The sequence below is a fragment of the Saccostrea cucullata genome, unplaced genomic scaffold, assembly GCF_032062105.1.
Source record: "Saccostrea cucullata isolate Sc308-1 unplaced genomic scaffold, CSIRO_AGI_Scuc_v1 ctg165, whole genome shotgun sequence".
NCBI lineage: Eukaryota > Metazoa > Mollusca > Bivalvia > Ostreida > Ostreidae > Saccostrea > Saccostrea cuccullata.
In genome coordinates, this window is record NW_026932023.1 from 257,501 (window position 1) to 270,000 (window position 12,500).

Sequence of the window (12,500 nt, forward strand, 5' to 3'; positions counted from 1 at the left end):
AAGAAAAAATAGTTGGATATGCTTAAAAGCTAAACTTGTTATTTATATTCCTCTGTATTGCAAAGCAAAAATTGAGTTGATAGCAAAAACCAGAAACCAGTATATCATGATTTTAAAGTAAAGTGCTTACTTGTATCCCAAAGTTCCCCAGAAGGTTGCTATTTTGCCCACTCTTTACGGCCCGTTCCCATTCCCAGTACGAGTTATGAGAGTCCTGCTGGTAGTATTAGTTGAACTGTGTTCACACAGAAAATGACATGTGAATCAGTTTAATCTGAATCTACTGCACATCAAAATGTTTCACATTTTCTCCTTGTGAACACTAAGCAAAGCTTTTTTGAATAAAATTTTAATGCATGCATAATGGCAAATTAAATACCATGTCACTAATGTCTGTGGTCAGATATGAGTACGGATGCTCCTTTTGAGTGAAGAACAAAGGAAACTGAGGTTTTCACTAAAAATATGATTGTACAGACTCTATGACAAATAGTATCTGCTTTGCATAAGATGATTTGATTTGCAAATAAAGAAATAAAACTTTAATGAAGCCACATTGATTTACAACAAATTACCTATAATGTGAAATCAATATAATTTGCATTACTTTATACTTTTCAATTTGATATTTTGAATTATTTTACTTTATTACACACTTAGTAATAAATACAGGTTTTTTGCATATGCGATATGGCTGACGTCACAGTAGCCGTATCAACCCTGCAGGGCTGATATGGATTTGCGGGGCTGATATCCGTATCAGCCATGCAAATCCATATCAGCCCTGCAGGGCTGATACGGCTATTGTGACGTCAATATCACACCCTTAGTAAATTAAACCACGTACTTGTGATCATACACAATCTCTTAATTTTAACTTTTTGAAAATAAGGTTAATCTTAATTTACAAATACTTGTAAATTATTTTCCTATAAATGTGAAATAAAATAGAAACAAACCCAAATATAATTAGACTTGTACATGTATTACATGATTATTTACATACTTTTTTCTGAATGTGTTTGTATTTTATTACTAAGTTGTAATAAATATAATTATTTTACATATCTGTATAATGTGCATACAGGATGTGATCATGGAAAAGGGTATGTATTATTCTCTATATATCTAATGTGCATTCATAAGCCCCTGAAATCCTAAGTTAAGATGTGGCATACTTGTTATTACATTTATTATCAGAAGATGCACTAACCCTTAGGCTTATCTACTAAAGATAACAAGATGCTTCTATTTAGTTATTTAATTTTTTTTTGGTGATATAGGCCACGGCTGCTTTAAACATAAGGGAACCAGGCATCCATTATATTGCCTTGATTTGGCATTCCCTAAAATAAACAAACATGAATGGTGGGCCCTGGGCACAGATGCTCACCTGCTTGAACAATAATTGCAAAATTCATTCAATTGGGCACCAAGTCATATAATAAAAATATAGGTTTGGCACTACTGGTGAGCCAAATATCCTGGGGCAATATGTTTCTCCAAGTAGGATGTGATTTCAGCCGTGATGTTTTGGTCAAGGCCCATGGCATACTTAATTGTTATTACATTTATTAGTATAAAGTCATGTAAACCAACTATTATTTGCAGCATCTTTTATTTGTGTTTCTTTAGTTAATTTAAAATACATCCACAACTTCTTATTTTCACAACTCAGGGAACATTGTTCATCAGAATAAAAAGGTGAATAATTGGTTCGAGACGTTGTATATTTTTGAGTAAAAGAAGGTTGCTAAACTTGTGAATATTTCTCACTCGTGATTTAATAAAAGTTGCAATGTTACAGCATCTATCAGGCTCCCTCTTTATTGATAAGGCATACTTATGTAATTTATGGTATGATCATATCAGTTAGAGTTGATTAATTCCTTTCAGACGGTCCATTCCAGTTTGACTTTGTAATACTTGTTGCTGGATTCAAAAGTCGCCAGAAACAGCATGAAAGTTTATATGAGAAACCCATAACAACACCATCCCTACATGTGTTTGGGGACTCTGACAGAGTTATACAAAAAGGTAACATCTTTAAAATAATGACAAAACTTTGATAAAAGTATAACAATTATACTGACTAGTTTATGGAAAGTGATTTTGTTTTTTTTTATTGCCTAATTCAAATTCTTTGCAATTTGCAGATTGTGATAAAATATTGTAGAATATTACATCATCTAATCCTTCCCTATGGTGTCAGGGGCAAATGAAAATGGATAGATTTTATTACTTACATATATCTCTATGCATATATATTTTTATAATATGATTAATTTCATATTACCATATAAGTGGAAATTTTAGCAAGACGCAAATTTAGTGATTTGTCCTTAAAAATTGGTATTTTATTTTTAATGAGATGTAATTTTAGCGATCTTAAAATGCTCACTAAAGAAGCTATAACAAATAATACACAATAATATGTTAGCAATATTCATGCAACTTTAGCGATCTTGGCACCCTTGCTAATAATGCCAATATTAAATCCTCACTAAAAATTCTGCTTATACTGTATTTATATAACATTTTTATACACAAATAACATGAATCAAAAATTTGATTAATAATCTTTTTGAAGGATCTCCTCTAGCAATCTGCCACAATTTATTTGGGTTCAACATATGTATTTTACTGAAAAAAGACATATCAGGATCACCAGACAGAGCAACACACCATTGTTTTTCCTCTGCTGACCATATTGTTTTGATAATCATTTTTAGCTCACCTGAGCTTTTCTGATCACCTGTTGTCCTTCGTCCGTCCATCTGTCTAGCTGTCTGTCTGTCTGTCCGTCCGTCCATCTGTAAACTTTTCACATTTTCAACTTCTTCTCAAGAACCACTGGGCCAATTTTAACTAAACTTGGTACAAAGCATCCTTGAGTGAAGGGGAATTCAAATTGTTAAAATCAAGGGCCAAGTCCCCTTCCAAGGGAAGACAATCAAGAAAATACAAAAATAGGGTGGGGTCATTAAAAAATCTTCTTCTCAAGAACCACTTGGCCAGAAAAGCTGAATCTTATATGGAAGCATCCTGGGGTAGTGTAGATTCTAAATTGTTCAAATCATGACCCCCCAGTGTAGAGCGAGGCCACAATAGGGAATCCAAGTTTTACATAGAAATATATAAAAATAGAAAAATCTTCTTCTCAAGAACCACTGGGCCAGAAAAGCTGAAACTTATGTGGTAGCATTCTTGGGTAGTGTAAATTTTAAATTGTTAAAATCATGACCCCCAGGGGTCGGGCGGGACAATAAAAGGGAATCCAAGTTTTACATAGAAATATATAGAACAAATCTTTAAAAATCTTCTTTTCAAGAACCACTGGGCCAGAAAAGCTGAAACTTATGTGGAAGGATCATGGAATAATGTAGATTCTAAATTGTCCAAATCATGACCTCTGGGGGAAGGATGGGCCATAATAAGGAATCCAAGTTTTACATAGAAATATATATGGAAAAATCTTTGAAAATCTTCTTTTCAAGAACCATTGGGCCAGAAAAGCTGAAACTTATGTGAAAGCATCTTGGTGTAGTGTAGATTCTAACTTGTCCAAATCATGACCCCTGGGGTAGGGCATGGTCACAATAATTATTGGTATTACAAGGGGGGAAATCTGTAAACGAACAGCATTGCCAAAATTTCTCACGTGAGCGATGTGGCCCATGGGCCTCTTGTTGAAATTTTTTTTACTGTATATAATGCTATAATGGGTTTCAAACACATCTGAGAGCTGGTATTTGCAGTTTTTAACATGTTTTTGGTTGCAAAAAATTTTTTAGATACATGAACAGCAGAAACTTTAAAATCTGATAAATTACAGAGGTTTGTTCTGACCCATGGAGTCTACCTAAGAAAAGTAGGTGACATTTATCAATGTAACCCTGTATATAGTCCACAGTCCACTTTTCGAGATACTTGAAAGTGACAGAGAAAACTTTGAAATCTTTGAATTATTTTAGGGAAGTGTCTTTGTATATATTCAAGTTGTTGCATGTCTGTAAGTGATAATGACGGCAATATCTCACAAGAATGGAGGGCATAGGGTAGCATGACTTGTTTCCATATTTTTGCAGATACAACAGGATGAATGTCAGAGTTATTAACTCCAGACTCCAAACATGTTGATCAGAAGATGCTAAATGTGAAGCAGTACATGTAATATGGCCAAGAAATGTATCAGTATTATCCTTATGTAGGGTCCTTGTACATGTATCTGCAGGGTTTAAAAGGTTAGCAAACGAATCAAGTTTGTTGGTGTCAGTCAAATTCCATTTTGGAATGTTTCGTGAATAATCTGTAACTGGGTGAAAAACACTAGGTATTTCAATTTCACAAAGCAGTGGATACTGGTCAGAAACTTAATAGGCAAACTCTGGATACTAATAGGCAAACTCTGGATACTATTCTTTATATTTCACTTCTAGACAGAACCATTCGAGAATAAAAATCAACTTAATTTTTTATCTTTTGTTTGGAATGTATATTGACAATCAGTTGAAAATATACTTCAAAGATTATTTTTACAAAGTTATAGAAACATTTAAAAAAAAAAACTATTTATACATAAAGTTAACATCCAACTTTTACAAGTTTCATATTGAAACAGGGTTGTTTACAAAATAAAAGAAATTAAATAATGTAGTTATATTTTTTATTTTAAAGATAAATACTTGAGTGAAATGGTAGTATAATCTTTAGCCTATAAAACAACTAATACCATATTTCTCCATTTAGTATTTCCATTTCCATTGCAGCCACTTTTTTTGTGTATCAAATACATGTACACATAAAATGTAAATATTTTTATTGGAATTACGATATTGTCCATGCATCAGTAGACATTTGGTCTGAAGATGATCTCTAAGACTAGATGATTTTTTTTCACACCTTGCTCATGTAATATAAACCATTTGAACATAAATGTGGCTTGACCCCAGTACCAAGGTCATTATGGACAAGGTCAGTGACACAGGGTGAAACATCATAAACATCATCAAAATACAGTCTATTAATTGATTGTAAACACACATTCACCTAACTCGGACTAATGGATGGAATAACTTTTTAACAAGGTGACAGAGTTCTTTTTAAAACTATTTGTAAGGGACCCTTTTCTTTGATTGTTCTTTTGGGGTATTGGTTCCATAGGTCCTTTTATGATATTTGTTAATATTTTGACAGAAATGAGTGAAGATTTGCTGCAGTACTTTGTTAATCCTAGTGTTTTTAAAACTGTTCTATTATGATATTTGTTTATTTTTTGACAGAAATGAGTGAAGATTTGCTGCAGTACTTTGTTAATCCACGTGTTCTCACACACTCAGGTGGACATTTTATACCAGTATCCAGTAAAGAGAAAAAGGTGTATATTGAATTCCTTCAGCCATTCTTAGACAGGAAAAAAGGCAATTAACAATGATTTTACAGCTTTATCTCCATGTATTAAAATAATATACATGTAATACCAATATTAAAACTATACATGTAATTTGAAAGGTTTCAAATGGTTTAAAAAGAAACAAAAAATAAAATATTACAAGTTCAATGACTTGTAGTTATATGTTATTAAGGATAGCCTATCCTCAGCCAGGAACGATAACTCCAGAAATTAATATTTAATTTGAAATGCATCAAAATGAAGCTTGAAAATGAAATTTTTTTATGCAACAATTTTCATTTTATTCATCTTTATAAGATTCAAGGTTTTTGGAAGTCTTAGAAAAGGTCTTATAAAAGTTGACATTTGTACCCTATAAAAGGAAAATAATTAATACAGTTTCAGAGAAATAAGATTTTCTTGAATCTAGCCTTAGATACCAATGCTTATTAGCATGATATGAAATAAAAGTGATTTGTGGTGTCTTGCAATGTGAAAGCAAAAGCCTTTTACACTCTGTATTATAGAATACATGACAGAAATAGAAGACAAAAAATAAGTAAAAAAATCATGACAATTTCTCTGAATGTCTGGATACCTATCGTTTCTTAACCTAAAATATATTTGCTGATAAATTTGCAGTAAGAAAATGCATTGCTGATATTCCAATTCGCCTTTTCTGCAAAAATATTGGAGATGTCACAATTTACCCTGTATAGTATGATTAATCTTTAAGGTACAATGATACTCTGATAAGAGAGATAACTCTTAATGATACAAAACTCTATTATTTCTTTATAAATTTGTCAAAGTGAAGTGCCTTTTCTGTCAAATTTTGCCCCACAAGCCATTATAAAATTGTTTTTATTTTATTTAGTGTATACTTTTCTTTTGGAAAATTATAAAAGTTAAAGAAACATTTTATATGAGTAAGCAGAGGGTTTATGAACCTTAACTTTAAAGAAATACTGTGGATAAATTTACATAACTTTGTGGATTCAGAGATACTTTTATGAGTATTTTTGATTACTTAACTGCTAATTTTATAAACCTGAGGATCGGACTACCTTAATTATGAGGTTACTCAAGTCACACTGGTGACATATTGCTTTTTTCTTTTTATTGCTCTTTCTCATCCATCGTCATATAACGGTATTAGATATTATCTCATCTTTATAAAGGCCGGGATAACCTCCGGGTGTTGCAGTTTTAAACTTAATTCCTTTAGATGTCAATTGGTGAGTCCCAGAACTCTAGATCTCTCCTTTCCAGTGATGAAAGTTGAAATATGTTTTACTGGGTGTGATGTAGGCCCTTGTGTTATGTATTCTTTATTAACTCATTTAAGACATTTTGACTGGCCCAGTTCAGCTCCTTTGATGGTTAACCGGTCAGTTCAAGAGCCCTCTTCCGACCAAAGGTAAAGGACGAAATATAGAATATTGGATATCACTACTAGTGCATGTATGTATCTCTTAAAAGCATGTTATGCACTCTTGTCCATTTCTTGCCTAGTATAGCTACATGTATATGTGTATATGTATTGTTGATCTTGTGAACTCATTATCTTCTAATGATCAATCATCAGCCCTATGATCCATAATCCTCTCCTGATCAGTAATGAAGGTATATGTTTGGAATTTTGGATATATCCAGTTCCTTGTAGATGTACTATGTGTTCATATAACGGCCTTATACTCATTTTTGAAGCTACCATAAAACTTTGACAAGTTCAATTCAATCTCGGTCTCCACTTCAATTTATTGCCCCTGAGCCAAGTTTTTTATGATCAAAACCTTTTTTGGTAGTTAATTAGTCAGTTCTAAACCCCTCTCCTGACCAAAGATGAAGGTCAAAATACAGAATCATGGATGTTAGCTAGCCCTCAGACACATAGCAACATTATTCTTACTATTGGAAATGTTCAGTGAAAGGTTGGTTGCCCCCCCCCCCTCCCCCCACTTTATACTATACTACAGGAAGTTGATATAAGGGAAATGTAGTGTTGAATACAAAATAATTGGTACTGAAAGAAGTTGGCATTGAAAAAAAGTTGGCCTCTCTCTCTCTCTCTCTCTCTCTCTCTCTCTCTCTCTCTCTCTCTCTCTCTCTCTCTCTCTCTCTCTCTCTCTCTCCACGAAATAGGATTTTCGAGTTTGGGCAAATTTTTTTTTGCTTGTCAACTTTTTCAAGTAAGGGCAAATTTTTTTTCGCTTGTCAACTTTTTCAAGTAAGTAAAAAAAAATTCTCTGGCTGGCCCCCCACTTTCAAAAACAATGCTACGTGACTGGCCCTTACTATGTAAGAACAAATTCTCGCTGTTTTGGTCAGGCTAGCTAAAATTGTATATTTTTAGCTCTACTGGTCAGAGACTAGAAGAGCTTATGCGATAGTAATGCGTCCGTCCCTCTGTCCGTCTGTCTGTAAACAATTTTTCAAAATGCTACTTCTCCTACAGTTTTGGTCTGATTTCAATATAACTTGGCACACAAGTAGACTACACTAAGATACATAATTCTGTATTGATTTTGGTGAACGGTGTTGCCGTGGTTACTAAAAATAGAAATTTCTGTGAAAAACATTCAAAATGCTACTCCTCCTTAAGCTTTGGTCTGATTTCAGTATAACTTGACACACAAGTAGACTACACTAAGGTACATAATTCTGTTTATCGGTTTTTAATTTCGATGAACGGTGTTGCCGTGGTTACAAAAAATAGAAATTTCTGTGAAAAACATTCAAAATGCTACTCTTCCTACAGCTTTGGTCTGATTTCAATATAAATTGGCACACAAGTAGATTACACTAAGATACATAATTCTGTATATCGGTTTTTGTTTTCGATGAACGGTGTTGCCGTGGTTACTAAAAATAGAAATTTTTGTGAAAAACATTCAAAATGCTACTCCTCCTACAGTTGTTGTCTAATTTCAATATAACTTGGTACACAAGTAGACTACTTTAAGATACATATTTCTGGTTATCGGTTTTTGATTTCGATAAACGGTGTTGCCATGGTTACTAAAAATAGAAATTCCTGTGAAAAACATTCAAAATAATATAACTTGGCACACAAGTAGACTACACTAAGATACGTAATTCTATAAACTGTCAACCAACTTTTATTTGTGACGACTTTATTTCTCGATTTACTGTAGTAAAACTAGTTCGCGACGATTAATTTTCGTGATCAAGCCTTTTTAAAATCTGTTTTGAATGGACACAAAGACTTTAAGGACTGGTTCGCGGCGAGAAATGTTCGCGATGATGAGGCTCTCGCGGAACTTTGCGAAAATTTCTAGCACGCGAATAAAAGTTGGTTCACAGTATCGGTTTTTAAGTTCGATGAATGGTGTTGCCTTGGTTACTAAAAATAGAAATTTTTGTGAAATACCGTATGTACTCACGTATAAGTCGGCTTTTTTGGAGTTAAACTTTGGTCCAAAACTCGATGTCCGACTTATAGGCGAGATATAAAAAGACTGGTATTTTAGAAGGTCAATCTTTCTAACATAAGCTTAAAAAATACATCTGACTTGAGTATATGCGGTACTTTCAAAATGCAACTCCAAATACAGTTTGAGTTTGATTATACGAGTAGTACAATTTGGCATGCAAGTAGACTACCCTGAGATACATAAAATCCGTTTTGTGTTTTTGATGATTGATGTTGCCATAATAATTTAAACTGAAAATTCTGTAAAAAATTATTAAAAGCTACACTTACAGTTGTAGTCTTATTGCAATCTTGCCACAAAGAGACTTAAACAAGGATCATTATTCTATTTATTGCTTTTGTAAAGTTTTAAGTCCCAACTGCTACTTTTCTCTTCCTTTATTTTGAGTACAAACCAGTAGAGCTACAGTCTCGACAGAGACTTCTGGTTTTAACCGGTCTCTCACACGGCCCTTGCCTGACCAGAGATAAATATAGGGTCCTGCACGTTATCTAACCCCTTATTAATGTACGTATCGCTTGTCTCAATAGTAGTCGTTATAATAACCCCGCCAATATACCCGTAAAATAATTACCGTAATTTGAATAGTTTAAACAATATGGTTCGTTATTTGAATTTTTAACCTCTGAATTGCTGTTATTTGATAAGTACAGAAAAAATAGTTTATTTTTACTTATTTATATAGACTGTATTTTGATGGTGTTTACAATTTATAGACAGTATAATGATGGTGTTTACAATTAATAGACTGTATTTTGATGGTGTTTACAATTAATAGACTGTATTTTGATGATACCATGTAACAGTTACAGCTGTATCAATTGTTATTGTCAAGTCATTGTAGACGTCATTGGTGACATTTTATATGACATTTCTAATAAGGGCATCTCAAATCCATGAAATACAAAACATATAAATAAATAAAGTTTACACTTTATTCAGAAGGTTAGAAACAATGCTGATGAACATAACAGATTTTATAGTTGATGACATTTAAAAAATCTTTTGTTCGGGAGAATGGTGGATCCAAACAAAACTGTCTACTTCATATAATCTGTGCAGAATAAATATTGCAATCAACCCTAATGTAATTTATTGAAACTTAACATATTTGCACACGAGACATTACAAAAATATTATAAAACAGAAATATATAACAGAAACAGAGGCTACAATAACAAAAACTTGTTTACAATTAAAATGTTATATAAACATTACAATCTTGTGAAAATAAAGTCTCAACGCAATGTAATTATTCAAAATAAATGAGGAAAAAACAATATCTTGTTCATTTATTATTATAACATATTAATAAGATTAATAATCAATAATATTTTGTACATGTACTAGTTAGTATACGAATTATATATACCAAGCATAGAAAATGCTGTTCGTGAATTTTGAGAAATTGAAATAAAAATTTTCAGTTTTTAGCATTAATCGCAATCAGAATAATTTGAAATTGCCCAATGACAAGATAAGTAAAAGAGTTTCATTTTTATTGAAAAAGCAGCTGTCGTTGGTGCCAGAAAAAGACTGGACTTTGAACTACAGTATCGTGAGAAATGGTTGTATATAGAGTTGAAAAGTCGTCAGATTTTATGTAGAATTTTGCGATTTCTTTTTTTTTCAAAGATCCTTACAAACGAATAAAAGAAACAAGGATGAAAGTTAATATGTGTCATCAATCATGCAAATTATGTCATGTAGAAAATACATCGTTATTTGATTGCAAATTATATTTTTATTGGGTAACAATCATGCAGTCGTGGGAAAAAAAAATGGCATTCACACCGTGACAAGAGCAAATTATATACTAGCAGCATGCATCATATATAAATAACTTTACTAAGTCTCCACATATTAGAATTTTCTATAACAATGACTGATTCACGTCAGTGGGTTTGGAAAAAAATTAAATATAAGAAATCTCATGTGTTTGATTGATGTGTGCTTTGTAAGGTACATCTTGATTGATTTCGATATAATCAAATAGAATATATAAAAGAAATGAGAAAGATACACAAATGACGGGGAAGATAATCGTTTGTTATAGTAGAATTGTCAGCGAAAACATATCTTTTTTCCTCAAAAATATTGGAGAAGAAAGTGTTGCTAGTCATTACCAGTTTGCATTTATAACTACTATGACCATTAGACTAATTCTGATGGATTACCGAATGGAAAAAGCCCAGTTAGGATTAATCTCAACTCAAAGTGGTTCACACGCCAGATAGCGTTTCTGATAGACATTCAAACTGATACAAAATGTTTTTCGAGACATATTCTTTTTAAGAAAGAAAAAACTTCTCCCCGTGGGTTAATTTTTATTTTGCATTATGGAGTTATTTTTTCAAACTGGAAAATTAGTTGATAACATATAGGGCGGCGCTAACAACACGAATCAAAAATGAATTAATTTACGCACATGAATATGCACGTACGAAAAGGGATAACCATACTCTATATTTTTCATTTATTTGAGAGATTAGTTCAAATTCTGTAATTCCATATTTATATATTTGATCTTATCTATCATGCCAAGGCTTTTATTCTAAAAGGTAGTAAATTATGATTCCTGTTGGTCAGAAAACAGGAAAACATTTTTTTTATACAACTGTCACACAAAGGTGTTTTAGACACTCGAATACGACTGTGGACATTATCGTTATTACTTGTTTATATTTACAAATAAATTGTTTGTCATACATTTTATATCGAATAGACTGATTGCAATCTCTTTCCATAGTCCCTGATGATTTCAACAATTGTGTCTGAAAACTAGAATAAATTTAAGTATCTGTTACCCAAGTGTGAATCAAAATGCAAATTCCATTGAAAAGAGTACAATGAACTTTTCAACTGCACATTTTCTAATTCTGTTGTAGGATGTTAAATATTGACAATGTATAACTTGTGACAGAAATAGCGTGTCCAGCGGCGGTTAGCGGGTGTTGTTTCACCAAAAAGAATTACTGCTGCTCCGTGGTGTAAATATGGCGTGTTCATTGGGATAAACAAAATATCCTATAGCTCACCATCATCCCGCCTGTCGGCTCCACTCAAAATCTGTCTGAAGAAGGAAATATCCAAATATAAACCATAAGAGATAAGTCTTCTCATGCTTGTATACTGACTTAAATTGTAACCAGTTACATGCATGCCTTTTCAATCAAGTACTCGGTAACTTCAAAATTTAAATCTAGTTATCTGGATTGTCATGATGAACAGTCTATGAATTGTAAATTGATCTTCTTGGATTAAGCAACCTAAATTGTCCAACCTTAATTCTGACGACTTTATTCAGAGAGTTAAATGAAGAAATTATAAAATTCAAATGTTTTTGATAAATGTAAGAGTGTACAAATGTGATAAACATTCAATTTTGATTTGGGTATGCCACGGGATCAAAAATGATTGGAGACAGTCAGATGAAGCCCGTTTTGCATAAATCACCTAATTTTCAAAGAGTTATCACAGAGAAAACAATTAGAAATTCAAATATGTAGTGATCACTATATAGTAAATCAAAGTTTTCATTGTGTCAAAGTTATCTTCTATCAAAGTGTCAAAGTTATCACTGTGGTTTGACTGCGTTTGTGATGTTAAAATAAAAACAATCCTACTTTAGCTTTTTGATCTCTGCGTCA

The 12,500-nt window shown here is 32.4% G+C and overlaps 1 protein-coding gene across 2 annotated transcripts in view; it reads left to right on the plus strand.

Moving 5' to 3' along the window:
* The window catches only part of LOC134234274 (esterase OVCA2-like), a 44,820-nt gene extending 39,270 nt beyond the window's left edge, over positions 1 to 5,550 (plus strand). For both annotated transcript variants that reach the window (XM_062716323.1, XM_062716324.1), the window contains exons 7-8: positions 1,897 to 2,037; positions 5,283 to 5,550. In XM_062716323.1, coding sequence (XP_062572307.1) covers positions 1,897 to 2,037; positions 5,283 to 5,428 — 287 coding nt within the window. In that variant the 3' untranslated portion in view covers positions 5,429 to 5,550. The remainder of the gene's footprint in view (positions 1 to 1,896; positions 2,038 to 5,282) is intronic.
* The last annotated feature ends 6,950 nt before the right edge of the window (positions 5,551 to 12,500 follow it).